Below are 22,083 nucleotides of genomic sequence, written 5' to 3' on the forward strand. Positions count from 1 at the left end.
TCAAGACAAACAATTAAACACTAACATTAACTTAGGCTCATAAATGCGATGATCAAGTTAGTGCGTCAATTTTGTTCTTTTTAGCTTACCAATTTAAGAAAAACCCCTCTTTTTCTAATGACTGTGGTACAGTCAGCAACATCGAGTAATTGGTAAAAACCGTCCTTGTGAATAAAAAAAAAATCATAAGCTGCTGATCGTGCGAGGGCGCCAAAATAACCCGTGCGCCCTTTTATTTTTTCATATAATTATGTTTAGATTATTTTGAAGATATCGCCTGTTTAGCTACTTCTGCTGCTGTGCTGTAGGACGTCTCACGTGTGGTTCGTACATTATACATATAAGAATTTACTTACTGCCCGAAAATTTAATGAGGTCAATACAAATAAGTGTGGCATAGGGATAAGTGCGGCTGGTCTTAATTTTGGGGCCAGTTTACACATTATTAGTGTTTACTGTGAGTGTATACATTTGCTACTTTTTACTGCATTGGCTACTTTCGCTTAGTGCCAAATGTATGAACTTACCTGTATGCCACACTTACCCGTATTGACTTACATTGAGTTGAGAGCCAATATGACAAGCGTAATATTAGGCATCGCGGTTCAAATATGGACTTTATACAGTTTGTATTAAGGTATACAATCAAATTTAAAACCGTCGGTCAGTTACAAACTAAATGTAAATAAATATTCGAATATATTTCGACGTGTAAGTGTTTTGACCTGTTTCATTATTAATCATCGGAAATAAAAATATATTCTAAATTGGTGTATGACCCCACATGTACCAATTTTATCTTATAGCAAAATAAATATATTTCATTCGATATATTTCAAGGTATTAAAACATTTCGATGCGACAAATCGATTTACTTTCCCGTATCTACCTACAACAACCAACTTGGCGTACTTTATTTACTTATAGATATTCTCCGTCTTATGATTTTAATATATGAGATCCGTTATAAACGCCTGATCAGAATATTTTATTCAAGATTTCATTACTTTTCCCATTTATGTCCAATGCCAAGTTTTATATTTACGTCCATCCAACTTCGTTCTTAACTAAATAGGTGTTAAAAATTCGCCGTTTTCGAAAATTCATTGGTAACCTTGATTATAAATAGATTTTAAATTTTAAATAAATTGTGTCCAGTATGAAGACGTCTACAAATTTAGACCAAAGATTACCTAAAATGTCCTTATTTTAAATAGTTTAGATATAATTTGCACGATATGACTTAAACTAAATTGGAATATTGTAAAGTTTTCATTCTCTGAGATGACAATTTACTAAACCAGGAAAAGGCGTAGATTTTTATAGGTTCATTGAGTCAAAAGAAGGTAAATCTTTTTTTTAATTCGTTCTGAATAATGTTGGCGCACGGTATTAACAGTACGAGTAACATTTTTATTGGCGACGCTTGGCTATGTTATAGTAGAAAAGAAATAATCAAAGTAAGCTATTTTAGTAAATCGTGATCTCAAATTAGAATATCAGTCAGTTATTGACATAGTTATTATAGGTAACAGTTTCCTTGAAACTTTTTTATTTCAGTCACAAAGTTTTTGTATTGAGTACTACGATTTGAATTGATTTTAATAGAGAGCTGAAGTCTAACAAAAAAAAACGTGCTCCTTATTTTGTCATCCAAAACAGATGGCGCTGTACTGCTCCATATGTTTTGCGGTCACTCATTGTCAAACGTCAACTATTGACAATCAGAGTTACTTACCGCAAAATGTATGGAGGTGTACAGCGCCATCTCGTTTACCTGTCAAATTTGAAGCAACAAATTGTCCTAGATTTACACAACTTAATCAATGTATCATCGTTTAAATTAAACTGGCGGCTAAGTTCAACCAAAGAGATTGTAGAATGAGTTGTAAAGTGTTAGAAAATTTCATGTATCCAATTTGACAGCTGGTAGACGGCGCTGTATAGTTTCGGTCTAATGCGGTCCCTCTGGTTGTCGGCAATCGGCAAAAGAAGTTGTTGGCAATTCAAGTACCACAAAGATACGGCGCCATACAGTCGCCAGGTGTTCACAAATATCTGAGCAAAGCCTGTATTATCAAGACGATAGATAAAGTGCATGTTCAGATATTTTTGAGTACCAGTAAGCTGCAGAGTTAAGGGACCCGCATAGAAATTTGTTTGCAACGGGCGGGGGGTCACTTAACTATGTACAGTACTATCTTCAGCAGTGGAACCCAGGGCACGATTTTCTTACACTTCTTTTTTTTACAATCAATAACTAAACATAAACCCAACGATAAAAGAAATCACTGTAACGAAAAGAGGTTACCAATAAGCTGCCTAATCGGTGGGACACCGCTTATCTTCCAGAGCCAGCACCAGCGCGCACTCCACCTTCGCTCGCAGCCACTCCAGCACCGCGCGGTCCGGGACCTCTATCACCTTCTCGTCCGTCGAGAAGTAGCTTACCATCTCGTCCTGGCGATAAACGTTTACAATAAAAAAAAAATTAAATTTCAGCTGTTTATTTCAATAAAAATCACATTACATAATCTTAAACTTAACTACTAATCTTAAATTCAAAAGATTTTTTTGAGTTAAGGAGTCTTATATGAAATATTTATTCATTTTAATTATTATTGGTTTAGGTACATAGGTCATCTAATTAAATGATTTCGGTAGACTGCCCTCTTATTTTAATAAAGTATTTTTTAATAATATTTCTAGCTTGTCTACTCGTTCGTCCTTCTATAAGTTTTAATAATTCCTGTGGAATTTGCCCGTATACATTGTTTGTTTTTGCAACTTCCAATGTCGGGAGGTTGGCTAAGTTACGTAATCGCGCAGGTCGTGTTTTTTCCTTAATTCTGTTATATGATTATAGTATTGAGTTACAATGGCTAAATCAACTTTTTCATACACAGTTAGAACTTTGCAGTAATTATTACATATGTACATTTATTTACTATTTCGCGTTTGTTATCAAACCACAAGCAATACTTGAGTAAATGATCATTAATCACAAAAGGGGTCATCCATTAATTACATCACACGTTTAGGGGGAGGGAGGGGGTCAAGAAAATGTGACGTTGTGACAAGGGGGAGGGGGGAATCACAAACTTTGTGACGTCACTTTAACTTCATCAGTAACCGAAAATATATGTATTTTTTAAATTCGCTGTACAGTTAAATAACAACTTTTTGGAACGATAATCGTTTTTATTATTTTATTTTTCTTTCCTAATCAGTTTTGGTTTATAAAATTACTAATATTTCTTTTATCAAAAATATTTTGAGAAAATATGAATGATTCCTAATTCGTTTTGTTGATTTCTTTGAAAACAAAATTGCCAATAATGTGACGTCACACAGGAAGGAGGGGTTTGTCAAATGTGACAATGGTGACAAGGAGGGGGGGGGAGGAGGTCAAAAAGCCTAGAAATTCGTGTGATGTAATTAATGGATGACCCCAAAGCAGCGACAAAAAGAAAGTGCTTTGTCATCAAAACTTAAGCAACCAATATTTCTACTAAATATTTTAGAAGAACAGCCAGAAAAAAGTATCTTTGATTTCAATAATAAATAAATATTATAGGGACATTGTTACATAAATTGACTAAGTCCCACGGTAAGTCAAAAAGGCTTGTGTTGTTGGTACTCAGACAACGATATATATGATATATAAATATTTAAATACATAGAAAACATCCATGACTCGGGAACAAATATCTGTGCTCATCACACAAATAAATGCCCTTACCGAAATTCGAACCCAGGACCATCGGCTTCATAGGCAGGATCACTACCAACTAGGCCAGACCGGTCATCAAATTAATAAATAAAGAAGATATCGTCAAATAAAAAAAAGAGTTATCTTTTCAATAATGATTTTCTGACTGTTTTTATATCTGTTTCTGCTTTTGTACTAAAACAACGGTTCAATAGGGTAGTCAATTGGGCAGCACAACATTATGAATAAAAATATGGGGGAAAAATACAGACTTTAGACAGATAACCGAAACTTTTTAAATCTTAATACTTTCATGACTTTTATTAATATCAATCTTTAATTCCTTATTTTACCTGTTTCACATTAAGTATGAGCTTATCCCCGCTGACAGTGGGCGCTCCTATGATGTCATCTAGCTTAAGGACCCATTCGATATGCCATGAGTTACTTGCACCGCCGGCTCGGACCATGAAGATATGTCTGAAATACAAAATAATGCTGTGGCCCTAGTGAAAAAGGGTACAAGTCTCTGGCAGCGCAGGTGTAAAGGGGTGTAAGTTCCACGTAACACTTATGCCCTTATACACCTAAACTGCCAGAGACTTGTACCCTTTTTCACTAGTTTATTTATGATTGTTACGAATAAGTTAACATATTACATACGAATATTGAACTCCGAGAATATGGCGTGTGAAACGCACAAAAAAATGGTAATCAATATTCATTATGATGATTAATTCAAATTATTAAAGAGCTTTAATACTTTAAGAGCAGATATTGCCATCCAAATATTAAAATGCATTTTAGACACCAAAAGGTTCGTTGCAATTGCAAGTTCTGCCATTGGGGTTGAATAACGGTCCAAGTTAATATACTCCCTGTAGATCTAGTTATAATATAAGGGGTACAAGACTCGCGGTACGCAGGTGAAAAAGGAGGAGGTGCAACTTATAACTTGTATAAAATTTACACCTATTGCAACCTCGAATTTTTGTCCAATGTTTCATTTCTCAAAGTTTCAATTGACCGAACGCTTTTTTTTAATAGCCGAAGTTCATCATCTAGTATTCATCTAGTTGCGAAATTAACCTATTTGATGACAAAATTACTGTAATGTGTAATGTAATGTGACTCACTGCGTGGAAATCAGTAGACTACAATTGGTTGGAGCTAGATGCGCGTGGGCAAGGTACGCGTCCGTGTCCGCGTAGTGGCCCCGTCCCAGCAGCGTCAGCAGCTGGAGGCCGAGCGCTTCGTGGTGGGAGTATGGCCGGATACCCTGTTAAACATCATTTAATTATGTAAGTAATACTTTTGTGTATGTGAAACAGTCTCGTTCAGCTTGGTTGGCAACAATGATCCCAGATAAATTAAGAATGTTGTTTTTGGTATGATGTCAGCAATGATAAAACCATTGCGTATGTACTATCCCTCATGAGCAGACGCGTGTGGCAACTGCTATACGTGCTTTTATACTCTGTATCTTTAGGTATTTAAACAAACAATTTGTAAATTTTCGGGTAGTTGTAACATTTATTGGTTAACCAACCAAAAACCGCCTGGATCTGTGACTGAACGACCTGACTTTTACCTACATTACTCATACAAATCCTCTTTATTGCACAACCTCAAAATAATATTTACAGAGAGACAGACATAGTACATGAAGACAGAGGTGACAACAGGCGGTCTTATCGCTAAAGAGCGATCTCTACCAGACAACCTTTAGGTAATTTATCATTTTTAGATATTATTTGATCATGTAATGTTTTCATCTACCCTCAACTGGCTTAAGGAGCCATTTGAGGGTAGATTTTGTTTACTTTTATTTAAATACCTAAAGATACAGAGTATAGGAAAAACGGAACTGTACTGGGCTCACTCGAGTGTTTGTTTCTACACTTACTGATCTACGCCCACTACTTAAAAAAAAACATAACAGCGATTGCAAAATTCACTCAATTGTTTGGATGAGGGTAATTAGTTGATTAATGATTACTATGTTGCTTATATATGCACGCAGTCACAAGCACAAGTTAGTTTATTATAAGTTCGTATACCTCAGTATTAGAGCAGTGGCGCGGCAACCTCGCGCGCGCCACGAGCCTATGTCCAGCGCGCTCCGCCACTGCGCGGAGCGCGCTCGCCCCGCCACTGCCGGCGGCAGCGCGCATCGCTTCCCGACATATGTCTATAAGAAACGAGGTTAAAATATTTTTTTCTAATCTTTGATATTTATAAAAGTTCACATGTTATAAATATTGATTAAAAATATTCTTTAGAGTCGGACCAAGATAAGTTGGCAGCGATTTTGATAGCCCAGCCTGTGCAAGTGTTATGTAAACGTCATAATTTCATAGAAGTTTGACGTTAAAAATAACACTTGCACTGTCAGGGCTGTCAAAATCGCTGCTAACTTATCTTGGTCTGACTCTAACTGGTATTTATGGTATAAATGTTACCGTAAAAATCCGTTTTTACTAGTTAAAAGTAGTTTTTCGCATCGTCTCAGTGAAAACGCGCTTCCACTACTTCTCGAAATGGACGATCTCTGAAAATAGCGCATGCGGCGGCCGCCATTTTGAAAATAAGACTTTGCCGCCCGAAAACTAGTCGGTGAAAACTAGTTAGGGGTCGTCCATTAATTACATCACACGAATTTCTAGGTTTTTTGACCCCTCCCCCCTCCTTGTCACATTTGGCAAACCCCTCCCCCCTGGTGTGACGTCACATTTTTCGAATTAGGTATTATTAATATTTTATCAAAATATTTTTGCTAAATGAAATATTCGTATTTTAATAACACAAAACCGATTAGGAAGGAAAATTAAACGAATATAAAGATTATCGTTCCAAATACTCGTTATTTAACCTTACAACGGATAAAAAATTCGATTATTGATGATTTTAAAGTGACGTCACAAAGTTTGTGACTCCCCCTCCCCCTTGTCACAACATGTCACATTTCCTTGACCCCCTCCCTCCCTCTAAACGTGTGATGTAATTAATGGATGACCCCTTACCCATAAATTAATTAATTTATGGATGACCCGCGATACGAACAACTAGTTTTAACAAAGGAAAACGCATTTTCACTAAAGTCAAAAACAATATATTCTTTATCCAAATAGGCCTAGCAACAAGCACTTTTAAATCGTCAAATTTTACAAATATCATCTTAATCTAAATATAAGAGCAATTTATCGATGCAGTTATTATTGTTCTTAAATAAAACATTGAATTAATATAGATATGTCAAACTTAATAATAAGAAATTCACAAAAGGAATTCACGTAAAACCGGATTTATTACGGTAACATAATACATTATTACTTTTATATACATTAGACATTTCATTCATATTTAAGTAAGTTCGTGCAAATAACATCAATTCCAAAGTGAGAACTATCATGCCTTTCTCATGCAATTATGGGAACACCCACCATCCCTATGACGAAAACCAAAGTAATTCATAGAATACGTGCTCCTAAGCGTGTTGTCAACGACCACGTTTCTTGTCAGGCCAGTACCCTTACCACGACTACTGACAGCGTCAAAACTGACATATACGCTAACGTCTACGTAACTTACTTTCTATGCATCTCGCTCGTATTGACATATTAGTGCGAGCGAGATGTATGGAAAGTAAATTGTCTAGACGTTAGCGTATATGTTATACTATAATGTATACGTATAATGACACTGTCAGGAACTGGTGGTACGGGTACAGGTCGCGTCGTCGCAACGCATTTAATGTGGCATGTCAAAAACAACATGTAAAACGACACACCTGTGACCTGTGACCAGTGTAGCCCACACTAAGGTGCGTCCAGATCTAGCGAAAAGGTATGCCTAATTACCTATTCGCAAATCATTTGTAAAATGCGAGCCACGCATTCGCCAGATGTAGAAACACTCTTAGGTATGACCTTGAATTAGGATGCTTATAATTGTAGGTATATACTCGTTCAGGTCGCTTTTTAATGAATTCATATTTAGGCATTCATTTCAAACATTGTTAATTAAAGTGTGGGTGTTACATTCAGTAAGTGTCCTAAAAAGACAGTGCATGCAATACTTACGTCGCAAAACAAGATATTCGCCATCTATCCACGTGCAGTAATAGATGTACAGAAAACGAAACAAATTAGATCACACAACGAATGGAAATGTACAGTTGAGATGATTACTAAACGTGTACAGTGAACAGAAATAATAACTTTCAAACCAAGTGCTAAAAAGTAATGTCATATGTCCGCCACTTATGTTTTAAAATTTTAGGTAAAAAGGTAAATAGTTATTTTTTTACAAGGGGCAAAGTTCTTGATTAACCTCTCGTGTTAATATTGATACCCGAGCAAGCGAAAGATTCCGAAATTGAACCATGAGCGTAGCGAGTGGTTCGTTAAATGGAATCTTGGACGACGCGAGAGTTTCAAGGAACGAGGATTAAACAAATTTTGCCACCGAGTGAAACACAAAATTTTTCACCACACCAACACAAGGAAAATACTAACTGTTGAACATCAAACAAAATCAAAGGAAATCAATCCAAAATGAATGTTTCTACCAGATAACATAAGGGAACAACTCAAAATTTGCATCTGATTACTTTGCCCTACATGTGGATAAAATGTAACTTTCTCATTAGTTTTTGAACAATCAAAAGGGAGTTTACCAGTTGGTGTGGTGAAAAATAAATTTACACGCTCAGGATTCCTTAGCAAATAAAAGCCAAGTGCATGACAGATCATATTGAACTATCATAAATAAGAGTCTGCTTTTATCTCATTCATTTGGTATCCTATCGTTTTTAGATTTTTTCTTGTAAAGTTTCAAAACGAAAGAATACCATTATATACTTACATAGAATGATAGCTTAGAATTAATATCATGATGATAGTGATGTAAGTCCAACAAACGTTATGTTTTGATGAAACACTAATCTACGAATTCAGGCCCATTTTTAAAACACATGCCAAAATTCAAAATAAAATATAAAATCATGCGACAAAAATGTTTTATTTTAGATATTATTCAAGATGTATTGGTAGATCATCAGATTTCTAAAGATCTTGTATCGGGCAAGAATGATGATGATGATCTTTTCCGGCCGATTTCGACCATGGCGACCACGTCGACTCCTAGTTAGCTCGGCGCTCATGCGCCCGAAGATGGCTGACATAGCCGATCTTTGAGGTGAACCCCCGCGCACATTGAGGGCACGTGAGGACACCAGCTAGGTAGTGGTAGTTAATGGACGCAGGCTGGCGCGTTTTCAGCTCGTCGCGTTTAGCGTCGAGGTCAGCTTTATGTTGCTCCTCGAAATCGCGCACATTGCCCTGCACCAGCCTGCGCCACTCAGGACGATGTGCTGCCAAACCTTCCCACCGAGAGGCGTCAATGTTGCATCTTTTCATGTGCCGTTTCTGAACATCTTTGTATCGGAGGAGTTGTCCGCCAACTTTCCGCTTACCCTCCTCTAGTTCAGAATAAAAGATGCGCTTCGCCACTCTCTCCTCCGGCATACGTGATACGTGACCGCACCACCGAAGCTGTCGACGCATTATGTAAGCCTCTATTCCACCGACCTTGGCTCGTCGCAGAACTTCGGTATTCCGTACTAGATCAGACCATCTGATGTTCATGATCTTACGCAAGCATATAAGGTGGAACCTGTCTAAGGTACGAATGTGATGACGGTACACGCACCACGTCTCGGAAGAGTATAAAAGGTTTGGCAGCACGATCGCCATGTACACTGACTGAAATTTTGGTGGCCAGTTTTAAATCGTGCGAGCAGAAGACCTTCGAAACTAGTTTCCCAAACGCTGCAGCTGCCGCACCGATCCTGCTGCTGATCTCAGCGTCAAGGTCACAGTTCGATGTTATAGTGCTCCCCAGATACCGGAATTTGTTGACCTGCTTCAGCACGTCCTCACCAAGCTGTACGGCTAGTGTCTCGTGACCATGTGAGTCCAAAGACATCACCTCCGTCTTTTTGACACTAATTTTGAGGCCGTACTTGCAGCAGGCTTGGTGAAAAACAGACATCAGCTGTTGCAGGCTATCTGGGGATTCTGCCAGAAAGCACAGATCGTCAGCATACATGATCTCTGTGATCAATGTATGTGAAACTTTCGTTCGCGCCCTAAATCTGGCCAAGTTAAAAACACTGCCATCGGTACGGAAGCGTATGCGGACACCTTCGGATACTGTTTGTAAGACTTCCTTGACTACAACTGCAAAGTATAAAGCGAACAGTGTAGGGGCTAGAACACACCCTTGTTTCACCCCACAGGTAACGGGGAAGAAATCTGACTGCTCACCGTCTACGGCGACGCAGCACTGCATGTCGTCATGCAGGAGTCTCAGAAGTCTTACAAACTTCTCCGTGCATCCCAGCTTCTTGAGTACCAACCAAAGGGCTTCGCGAGGCACACTGTCAAACGCTTTCTCCAGGTCAACAAAACAGAGGTACAACTGACGGCCTTGTTCCCTGCTTTTTTCTTGCAGCTGACGCACGCTGAAGATAGCTTCGCAGGTGCCTCTGTCAGGTCGAAAGCCAAATTGGGTTTCAGGCAGGATTTTTTCTGACACATTCGTTAGGCGATTTAGCAGTGTTCTGGCAAAGACCTTCCCAGATGCTGTCAAAAGCGAAATACCGCGGTAAGAGCTGCAATCAGAACGGTCACCTTTGTTTTTATAAAGAGCCTGTATGCGAGACACTTTAAAACTATCCGGGACTCGCTCTTCTTTGCATTTGCATACCTAAAGTAACAAAATTACTTAAAACTTGATGTAATCCTCAAAGCAAGTATGTAACTTACTTCAATGTTATTTACAGATATATCAATTATGTATATTAACTAAGGTTAGATTATCTTCTGAAGTCTAAATATATACACTTTATCAAATAGGTACCTTGTCTTAACTTAACCGACTTCTGAGATGTACGTTTGATAGCGCTCAACGGTGTAAGTATGCCCCGGCCCATTGCCCGAAAGGAACTCTAATTTGCCCAAGAGACCGCAAGCACCCCCATTGCCCCATTCGATGAATTTGCCACGGATTTTTTGTCGCCACTTTGTGACGCCACTGCTTATAGTCCCTTGAATCTCGTCAGTGTTTCACAGACAAAACTTACCGACACTCGGTCTAGCAACTAGTCCAGAAAGTGCTAGGGCTACGCTGGCGGGGTGGCTGCGGCTTGCTTCTAGAACCTTCTCTGGCAGGTCGTTGCTTAGCGCACCGTCTTCAACTGAGAGTAAGATAATTAATGTATTAACACAATACAATAGAAATATGTGCCACATATTCCGCTTCCGTAGTCGTGAAAGCTAATACATCAATTACGTATACTATATTGAAACAATGCAACACGCCTGGACATAAACTCGGCAGAATGGTCTTATATGCGGCTTCAGAACCTACAGTATTAGGTATTTTGAAAATTCAAGAAGTCTTCGGATGTAACAAATTGCATGCATGATACGTCAATCGCAGTTTGATCGATGATTGTAGTTGTGCATGAGGAGTTGGTTCTAGTTCGTCGGTCGGTCGTGGGTTCAAAAGTTTAACCAACGTATGGCGGTCGACGTCATCGTCGAGCGTGCACCCTCGAAGCTGGTATTTCGTGTCGTTGGCGTTGGTCCAAAGCGTTAGTGGCGTGGGGATCTAGCCAGGATGACATTCGTAGACAGTTGTACATTGACAAACGCCCAAAATTAAGAAAAAATATAGTGGGATAACAACTGCTACGAAGTGACATGACTATTTCCATACTTTATACAGTTTCGATTGGAGTTTTCTATAAACGATTGCCATCGTAGGTAAGCTCCCAGGGTTTTAGTTACCTGCGCGACGACGCGCCGGCGCAGCGTCGAAGAGCGCGGGCGGCGCGGCGCCGGCCGCCTGCCCCAGCAGCCGCGCCGCGCCCAGCTCCAGGCGAGCCGAGGGGTCCTCCTGCCTGCCGCAGATCGTGCCCTGTTTACATGATAAAAATGGAGTATTAAAAACGATTCTTCCTTAGAATTGTCTGTGATAACCCTACACCGTCTTGAAAGCATTGACATAAATATACTACGTACTAGACACGCTATCGAGAACAACTTGTGTCCGCCATTTTCGGCGTTTGACGTCTGTCACTAATCTTAAGAATAATAGCTATTCAGAGGCGAAACTGTTATGACAAGTGAGTGAGTGTTCATTTTCTGCCTAAATACGTACTGTAAAGAATCTAGGTAAAATTTATTTATTGCCATTAAAGTGTAATGATTTTTGTTTCTTTTGTGACACTGCCGATATTAAAATTTATCAAAATAATCTTTAAACCTTTTGTGTTTGACTCTCGTACTCGTAGCAATTTTGATGAAATCGCGCTAATAACATAATATGTTCTTTAAATATAATAAAAACACTTCAAAAAATTACAAGATAACAATTCAATATATCATTTTTGTGTATATATTCTACGAACAATAAGGTAGATTATCATTAGTACCTCCGTGTTACATCTGCGAAATGTAATCTATGCGCCAAAGAAAATGGCGTACCACCGCGAGTGTTTAAAGTGACGTTTCAAAATAATCTAAATAAGCTTAAAACAAAACGTTTTTCGAAGTGGATTGTAATTATTTTGCTTTTATATTATGTTTCTAGATATTATTAGAATACATTTTTCATAACGCATAAAGGCATTTTCAATTTTTATAACCTACTTCAATTTCTATAGAAGAAGGCACCGACTTCAAACATATCAGTTGGTAACACATATACTTAAAAAAAGGATAATATTTTATTTTATTCTTTTTGAAGTCGGTTTACTTTTTTTTGTAAAAAGTTTTTATTTAAATTTTCGTTACATGTGTGGCATCTCGCCAGTAGTCGGAGACGTACTAACGCAATGAAGTGCCGGCACTTCAATGAGGTGTGGAATCATTTTGTTAGAGATGCCGACTCTAGTACTACCTCAATGCTTGAAAGACTATAAACGTTTCATTGTATTAAATTTCAAATGAATCGTGCAAAGAAAGCGCTGTATTAGTAAGAGATAGAGGCTTTACAATACAAGTCTTTGACCTTTTATATTGTTTTTGAGTTCCCGATATTTCGACGCAGTTACATGCATCTTGTTCACTGGTAACTGGAGATAGCGCTCGATCTACCCTCATTCGTGCGCGTCGGCTGCGTTCGCTTTCAACGTTCCCACTGGTCGCGTCCACACTTGTTAGTCTATCTAAGCATACCACACTCACAGTGTCACTACGCGTGTTTGATTCGGATATCAAAGTTTTTTTACACAAAAAAATCACAGGATTCCACACATTTGACAATTTAAACCCATCTTCACGATTGAAATTTCTGTATTCATGAATTTCAATGGCTTCTCTTACCAATCTTGGTATACATACAATACAGTGGCGTTCTGGCGAAATAACCTTCGGACTATGCAACCCGATCCAGTGAGTTGTACCCGACTCAAGGAGATGCTGAGCAACAGTTGACTTGCGAACGTCATTGTTCTTGACCGGTTTATACCCCGGTCAATTTAAGTCTAGTGAAACTAACTGTGAATCATTCAAAACTGTTAAGTCTTTGTTACTTACCAGGTAAGGTCCATAATAATACTTCATAGCGCGGCAGAAATCGCCTATAGGGTTGCCTAGAATATACAGCTAGGCCAAGAACCAAACAGAATTGCAGTACTTAATATATCCAGTAGAAACAAAACACTGTGTCGATGGAGCTTATTATGATAAATTGATAAGCCAAACTAATCTGTATTACTTAATAGATAAGGTTCATAAAAATGCTTCATAGCGCGACAAAAACCTACAAATACTGTACGGGTTGCCCGGTATATTCAGACCAAGGACTAATAGGTAGAATCGCTATACTAATTCCGTCCAGGAGAAGCGAAACTCTTTGTCGATGATAGCTGTTATTACGATAAGTGGATATGCGAAATTGGTCTCTGTTACTTACCGTGTAAGGTTCATAACCCTTGGAGTGGTAGGCGGTCGACTCCCGACCAATTATGTCATATAAATTTCAAATTTGATTAATTGAAATAATGTCAAAACTCCAATAACTCAAAAAAGACATATGCCACTTGAAGAAATAATAAATAATATTGCTTCATACCGCGGCAGAAAACGCCTATAGTACCTACTATACGAATTGGCCAGTAAATTCAAACCGAGGAGTAATTAATAGAATTGCTGTACTAATTCCGTCCAGGAGAAGCGAAACACTGTGTAGATGAGTGTTGTTATTATGATCACTAGATAATCCGAACTAGTCTCTGTTACTTACCAAATAAGGTTCATAATAATGCTTCATAGCTCGACAAAAATCTCCAATGGTACTGTAGGGGTTGCCCAGTATATTCAGCCCAAGGACCAATACGTAGAATTGTTGTACTAGTTGCGTCCAGTAGAAACGAGACGCTGTGTCGATGAGAGCTGTCGTGGTGATAGGGGCGTTTCGGATCTCTAAGTAGGCCATTCTGGAAAATAACGACGGATGTCAAGTATGAAGTGTTATTCTGTCATATTATTTATTATGTTTTTATTCAAACAAGCTTTATCTCGGGCCTTTTTTCAGTAGAGCTAAGATAAAGTCAGACCAAGATAACTAAAACTCTGCATGGCATTTGCAATGACAAAGTGTGGCAATGTCATCACAAATGTAAAATTTATATGAAAATATGACGTTTATAATGACACACCTCACTTTGTTCTGTTCAAGTCGGTGCCAAATTCGCTTAGGGGAACGGCTTAGATAGTTTCATACAAAACGGTCTATTAGAAAATTATATAATTATAAATTTGGGAGATTAGATAATTTTTGATATGTTGTTTCGATTTAAAGAAAGAATTATTTAAAACAAAGTCTCAAAGTCAAGCCGCGTTTGCCTAAATGTTAATTACAATATTATCACATTTACGTAAGTACATTGCCCTCGAATGTGCCACATTCGACTATTTGCTATAGAAATTAGCACGAACCTTTTATAAGTAAAGCATGGCAAACAAACGGACTAGCGGGGCATTTATGTAATAATACGCAATGAGTGTAGATTTTACAGTTTAAATAACGGAACGTAGGCGAAAAATTACCAAATACTTATATTTTTGCGTTAAGATCTTTTTTTTTCTTTTTTTTTTTTCATTTATTAAGGGCGTTAAGATCTTGAAAAACTAACTTGTTACTTTCTAAACTTCTGATTTAGTAAGTAACAAGTTAGTTTTTTCAAGATCTTAACGCCCTTAATAAATGAAAAAAAAAAGAAATTAACGCAAAAATACAAGTATTTGGTAATTTTACTAACTTGTTACTTTCTAAACTTCTGATTTAGTCAAACATCATTAAGAAGGCAAGAACTAACTGCTACAACAGAAATGAAAAAATTAACTGTATCATTAAAGTATTATTGAAAAACTGATAAAACTGCGTTCTTTAGAAAAACTGATCTGGGGTTTTTCTAAATCACTTTGAGATTGTTTTTCTTCAAATACACGTTTCAAATCGAATGACTTTATAAATTATTATTACTTTAAGAAAAATGTTAATCTTAGGATTTGGAAATACGAATTGACAGTTTTACATTGACAAATAAATTTTAGACAAGTAAGTCTTACCTTAAAACAACATCCTTCATATCACACAACGACGATCCCCAGGAATTGAACAAATACTCCAACAGATCACTATTGAACAGTTTAGGCCGATTCTCCTTCTTACTACAAAACCTAGTTCTCGTCGGACTGTTAGGGTTCTCCCCCGAATACCCCCTAGAAGACAGACTTAGCACCAATTTAATTGGCGACAAGTGCACAAACTCAAAAACGACATTTCTCTGAGCGCTAGTCTGAGATTTCAGAGCTATGATCGGTAAAGGCATATGTACTAACGCCAGATCCGCTCTAAGTCTCACAGCAGGTTTCTCTTCAAGTTTCCAATGGTTCAAAATATCAAATACGTAGTTGACAAAACCTCTGTCTAAATTCACATAATGCTCCTGAATTAAAACTTTCAAATACTTGTAAACGTCTTGGTTCAAAGAAGGTCTGTGTTGTTTTAAACCTACTAGTTCCATACTTGGTTTCGGTCCACGGGTCGAACGTGCGTTTGGCAAAGGAGCTGGGTATAACACACTAGGGAATACAGCTTCGCTTAGCTGATTATCTATCTGTAACCTCTGTAACTTTAAATGACAGTATGTCAATGTGTCTGATTTCCTTAATTGCAACCAAACTCCAGGGTTATAAGTTCTCCTTAACTCCGAGAAGAAAGGTTTCGTCATCTGCATTTTTTCCAAGTCTATATGAATGTATTCTTTCAACTGGCATTTCTTTTGTTCAGATTGATATTTATCTTCAATCCAGGCTGTTAAGTCGGGTGATAACTGCTTCCATTTGTGGCTAACATTTACTTCCCAACGCGGAAGCGAGTCCGTTACACTTAGATGAGCTAACTCTTTTACTCCAAGCTTTGTATCAACACAAACTGATAAACTAACTTCTGCTAAAGATAAGTACACTTCATAATCACTCTTTTCTGAATTAATTCTCATTTTATACTGATAGGCTATTCTTTCATCTTGAGCTAATACAAATACTCTTTGTAAACCTTCCATGTAGGATATCCAATAGACGATAACTTTGTCTTTCCTCATCTTTTTCTTATGAGGGTCGGGTTGTTCGTTCTCGGAGTCATCAGAGCTGGAGGTGCCGGGTTCTGGGGACCTGGGGGTGAGTCGCTTGAGGGTCGACGACAGCTTGGAGGTGACGCTGCTGGTAGCGACCAGGGTGGAGTGCTTGACCGAATGGAAGCTTACTTTCTGTTCGCCGTTACTGGTAATAAATACAATGATTACAATCTTACACATTATAAAACTTGAAACCTATCTTTTTAAAACTCATGAATGGTTTTTTTTGTGAAATTTTCGAACCGACTAAGCGTTATTTTTAAATTAGAGATTTAAAGGGGACATAATCTACTGTATTGTAAATTAATTTGATCATATACGAGTACTTATAGATTTGTGGTATGACATTAATTTCTCTATCTTCAGGCTTTAAACACTAATTTTTTTCACGTTAGATACTGATAGAAAATGCAAAGCCTAAACCACTGAAAGTTAGGATCTTGAAATTTTCAACGTTTTACGTTGTAGGGCAAAAAGGGTTTTATGAAATTTATACTCTAAGGGAATGAAAATAGGGTTGTGAGTTTTAAATACATCTGCGCGGACGGGAATAAGGAGGTATGTTGTGTATATTACCCGTCTTGGCTGAAGTCAGCGATATATCCTTTTCCCTTATTATTGTATATGTTCCACATCAACTGCCGCTCTTTGCTGGGGTCGTCCCACGTATATAGCATGGACTGGTATGGGCTTAGCAAAGCCACCTGTAACAAACGGCATAATTATAATGGTTAAGGTTAGATACGTTTATCTTATTACACCGACTGAAGACAGCCAGGGATATCTGTGACCACCAAATTGCGTCATTTTGTAGATTCTTGTTAATATAGCTTACGACCAGATGATCAAAAACTTTAGCTGTTATTGAATACCTAGACAATCAAATGTTGACGGTCCACTCAATTTACATCTCCGACGATAATAGACCAGTAATGATGGTGCGTGTATATAGTAAACACCCCTATAATGGAACAGGCACCAGTAATGGGATGGTATAGACAAATTCGGTAAAACAAGTATTTACCATCAGTTTTTAATCGCTGGCAACATTTTACCATAGTCAAGAGCCAAAGCTCTTAAGTGTAATTTTTCATTGATATTTGTTAGTTTGAAAATGAATGGCGCCATACGGGATGTAGCATGACTGGAGCAAAAAGTTTTAATTGGTCATTAATATTTAAACCTATTGCAGTAACTTTCATTAAATACATAGAAAACATAAAGGACGAATTGGAGATTCAACTTTTAAAATGTAAAGCGGTAGAAATCTTAGAGGTGTCGTTGAAATATCAAAAATACTGCAAATTTTCTCTTAAATGTCCCATGATTGGTGCCGTTAACATAGTAGATTGTTAACCAAGGAATGAAAGGCACTCATGTCTGCCGAGGTAGTTTGGTGCTCGAACGCAATGAAAGCGTCAATAGTTCGAGGCTGAAATGATGCCTTTCACCAGAGTTTACTCTACTTTTCATTTCGAATATGAGGAAAATAAAATACACAGTATATTTTAAAAACATGACTTAAGTATAATTTTAATAGCATATCTTGAGAGTGCTTTCAAAATCATTTAGGTAAAAGTGTCGTTTTTTATGGAATGGGGAGTCAAATATCAGAATGTAAATTGTATAAGAAATCCATTTAAAACCAGATTTCAATCGCTTATCGTAAAAAATTAAAAAATCGTACTTGGAAAGTAGAATGCTCTAGTACAGAAACGTCATCACTTTCTGCATAAATACTTTTTAGAACAACAATGACCCTGTTTCAGACCATGAAAAATTAAAAAATATTTATATGTACATACTTGTCCAGAATCTTTCTGGTGTAACTTGAGGAACAGGTCATCGCATAGGTTGTCAATTCGTACGGGCGCGTCTCCAGCTGTGTAAGGTTTGAATGTGATGGTGAACGGCCGGTCTGTACCACCAGTCACCTCTACTGTGATCGCCGACTGGAATCAAAAAATATTAATACAGCCGTTATAATAGTACCTTACGATGAAGTTAAAGGCACATTTCTACATCGAAGAGCTATTAAGCATAAGTTTACACTATTTCGAAGTATAATTTAAATAAAACAAATCTATATGTCTCAAATGTATTATTGACTTAAAAACTTTTTTAATTCAGTTAGATGTAGGTACCAATAATATTGATCTTAATCCTTGTTAAATAAACCAGATAATTTCACATTATATAACTAGAGAAGCAGAAATCAGGATAACTTATTTAGTTAAACGTAATGTCTACAAAAAGAAAATAAATAATTCATTTCAACACTATTTCGGAAGTTATAACATAACACAACATAACGACATATTGCATAACTGTATCCGTCCATCGTGCCCCTCTGGAATATTACAACTTTGTCACTTTCACTCGTTAAACAGCATCACTTGGCGCCACTTACTACCGCCTTAAAGCGACAAAGTCGTAACGCGCGCAGTGTAGGTGGATGTGTTAATTCAATTTACACCACTTTCATCTCAACTATTATAAGACATGACAAAATTTCACTGGTGCTCAGTTTTCAGTGGAACCCTCGATTTGAAACACGATAAGGTACATAAAACAAGTTTCTTGTAGAAACCTTTCTGAAATGTGGAATATAATTTCAGTGACAGTGCTATTGACTATTTTAAGTTCAGTTTTTAGTGAAGATGCATTTCTAAATGAAACTATACACATAAGAGTTAAACGCGGAAAGTACTACTCCTATCCTTCTAGGTTCTACCGACGACCCCCAAACAGTTACCCTGTCAAGGGGGCCTTTTCTATAACTCCCCCTCCTGGATACATGATGGACGACGATGAACCACCATACCCAGGAAGACCACACGATCCAAGGCCGAAGGTTAGTAGTAGTAAAAGACCCAATGACGGTTTAAGAGACGAAGACATAAATAACATTGTTAAATACTTAAGCAAGCAAGATTTGGATAAGCTCATAGATGTCGCCAGCGAAAAAGAAAGGTTTAGAGAAAACATAGTTGAAAGAAGACCTTATAAACGAGATGAAAGTAGAGTTATAAAAGATACTGATTATTCTACTCCAGGGTTTTCTCTAAACGGTCCTTATAAAATCTATGAATCGGATAAATTTAACAGAAACGGACCTTGGGTACAGGAATCAGATTCAATCCCACTTCACTTCAAGCCACAAGATGAAGTATATAATGGGCCTTTTAAATCACAAAACACTGAAGAATTTAGGTCTAAACCTCAAGAATATGATAGTAAATACAACGGCCCATACGCACCGACAGATCTATTAAACTACGCCGAAGACGCCACTCAATCTAAAATAGTCTATGTTAACGACGATACCGCAAATTTACAAACAGAAGAATCAATGCAAAATAAACAGATATCATATTTAAATGCGTATATACATCATGAGATTAATGACATGCCAAAACAGGTAGATAATGGACAAAGAGAAGAATTATTGCCGAAGCCTGTTAATTTAAGAGAAGAAGATTTTGATATTTCTTACACAAATAATGTGCCAACAGTAGTAAGGCCGAGCTACAAGGTGGAAAATTTTGGAGATCTGCCTTTGATGAGCAATGCTCATAAATTGGATACAGTCAGTTCGTACAAAGTACCACATTATACAGTAAGTAGTTAAAGAAAACTCAATGTCTTAGATCCCATTTAGAATCTCTCCCAGATCGTGTATAGATATTTTTTTCTTTTAATGGGTGGATAAAAGGATCTACTCAATTTTACATCTTTTTCTAGTATCAACAAATATAAATGAAGAGTGAAATGTTCATTTATTTAACATTTGTTCAATGGTCCTAATGCTTCCATATATACTGAATTATATTAAACATATTCTAATCAGTCTTGGTTAAAACAGAATAATTAGTTGGAATGTCCTATATAGGACCACATTATTTTAAACCTTAATGTATGTTAATTAACACGTTGGCTGCCATGACCATCACCGGTGGGATCACTAAATTTGTATGGGCCGTGGGAGCAACACTTTAGGTTAGGTATGGTGGGCAGCCAACGTGTTAAGTTCCAACAGCAATGAAAAGCAGATGATACCGCTGCCTGCCTTTAAGGGATAAAATAAATGCAATTGTTTAAAGAAAGACAAAAATCTCATGTTCATTGTTACAGGTAACCTCAAACACGAAATACCAGCCTCCACCACCTCCACCATCATCATTATCATCATCATACTCTTTACCATCCGTGCCATTAGAACCAGCCCCTCCAATCTCAGCAGCGAAGGAACAGAGCGACGCGCACCTTAAAGCTATTAAGATATGGACACATCGCTCGCGGGGAACGGCTTATACATTACATAATGACGGGACTTTGTCGTTAGAAAGGCAGAGGCCGAAAACTAAATACGGACAATGACACAGACTAAACAGAGAAACAGCGTGAGACCACCCATAGGTGCAGTTTTACTACGCTGTAAACAGCAATATTATGTTGCATCCTACAGTATCAAATAATAGTACATTACGATACAAGTACGTGAAATAGGAAATTCGAAACGAGTGGCGATATATGAAAGCACGACCGAAGGGAATGTTTTAAATCGACACGTGTATCGTACAACGTTTTACAGTACATATGGCCCTTTAAATGTTCGACATAAGTAACGTAATATGCTAATTTTCGCACCAATGCGGTAAAGTAGCACCATATGTACTGTAAAACCTATTAAGATACGAGTATGGACGCATGGTTCGCAGACTTTGTCGTTAGAAAGGAAGATGCCAAGAAATACGGATCTTGATTCTCATGTAGAAAAATTAAGACACACTGTGTACCTATATTGCAGCCGAAAATGTAAAAACTGAGATAGATAAGCGTTGTACAGCATATAACAAGGAGAGAGTCCACAGATGTAGAGAGAACCCGGGTAGTCCTTACCTAATAATCTACTAACTAGAAATTACGTATACCTTGTTAGTAGGAAAAGGCGCGAAATTCAAATTTTCTATGAGACGATAACCTTTCGCGCCTACATAATTTAAATTTACCGCTTTCTTTCTATTAACGGAAACGGCTTGACACGCTAATTAATCTCGCCATCAAAACCTGTTGCATCCCTTTCAGTTTCTTTCTGTGGCACTTTTTTGTAGGTTTTTATTTAATATTATTGTTTTTATTTTTTATTTGTTTTGGTTAATATTTGTATCCGTGTTTACAGTTGTAGTAGATTGCGTTGTAGTACCTTATCTTAGTGGGTAGGTACATCATGCGGGAAACTTATGTTGTCAAACGCTAAAGTCTGACAATCCACGTTTGTAGTTAAAATTAATTTATTTATGTCAACAAAATCTAAGATGCTCAAATGGTTTAAGAATATGCGGTCGTAAATTAGAAAATAATATATTTATGCAGCACCACCAAAAATAATCTAGAAAATAATAAATAAACAAGTAACATTTACTCATGCTTTTATTTATTCATGCGTAAAAATGAGTATGATTATTTAATAAATAATCATATAAAATCACTTACCCCCTTATCCATCCTCAGTACCGTAAAATGATTCTTCGTAATCGGGAAATGCTGGCTCACGACTCCCGAGTCCCTGTTAACAAGTAAATACATTTTATTTTTTACTTACTGAAGACGAAAAGAAAATCACAACATTGGAAATTATGTATGAGATATGTAT

At 37.3% G+C, this 22,083-nt stretch overlaps 2 protein-coding genes across 3 annotated transcripts in view; one reads left to right on the forward strand and one right to left on the reverse strand.

The window, feature by feature from the left end:
• Nucleotides 1-418: 418 nt before the first annotated feature.
• LOC133522583 (intermembrane lipid transfer protein VPS13A-like) overlaps nt 419-22,083 on the reverse strand; it is an 89,344-nt gene continuing 67,679 nt past the window's right edge. Inside the window, exons 51-62 of one of the 2 annotated variants that reach the window (XM_061857929.1) lie at nt 21,924-21,996; nt 18,233-18,379; nt 17,004-17,131; nt 15,358-16,572; nt 14,030-14,222; nt 11,569-11,698; nt 10,860-10,973; nt 7,795-7,818; nt 5,773-5,903; nt 4,849-4,991; nt 4,066-4,192; nt 419-2,460 (exon numbers count right to left, since the gene is read on the reverse strand). In XM_061857929.1, coding sequence (XP_061713913.1) covers nt 2,323-2,460; nt 4,066-4,192; nt 4,849-4,991; nt 5,773-5,903; nt 7,795-7,818; nt 10,860-10,973; nt 11,569-11,698; nt 14,030-14,222; nt 15,358-16,572; nt 17,004-17,131; nt 18,233-18,379; nt 21,924-21,996 — 2,563 coding nt within the window. In that variant the 3' untranslated portion in view covers nt 419-2,322. The remainder of the gene's footprint in view (nt 2,461-4,065; nt 4,193-4,848; nt 4,992-5,772; nt 5,904-7,794; nt 7,819-10,859; nt 10,974-11,568; nt 11,699-14,029; nt 14,223-15,357; nt 16,573-17,003; nt 17,132-18,232; nt 18,380-21,923; nt 21,997-22,083) is intronic. The other variant, XM_061857930.1, reaches the window with a different exon arrangement.
• Nucleotides 18,576-20,858, forward strand: LOC133522584 (uncharacterized). The gene is made up of 2 exons (XM_061857931.1): nt 18,576-20,046; nt 20,562-20,858. The coding sequence occupies exons 1-2, from the start codon at nt 19,027-19,029 to the stop codon at nt 20,805-20,807; spliced, it is 1,266 nt and encodes a 421-aa protein (XP_061713915.1). The 5' UTR covers nt 18,576-19,026; the 3' UTR covers nt 20,808-20,858.

Source organism: Cydia pomonella, chromosome 11, assembly GCF_033807575.1.
Source record: "Cydia pomonella isolate Wapato2018A chromosome 11, ilCydPomo1, whole genome shotgun sequence".
NCBI classification, from domain to species: Eukaryota; Metazoa; Arthropoda; class Insecta; order Lepidoptera; family Tortricidae; genus Cydia; species Cydia pomonella.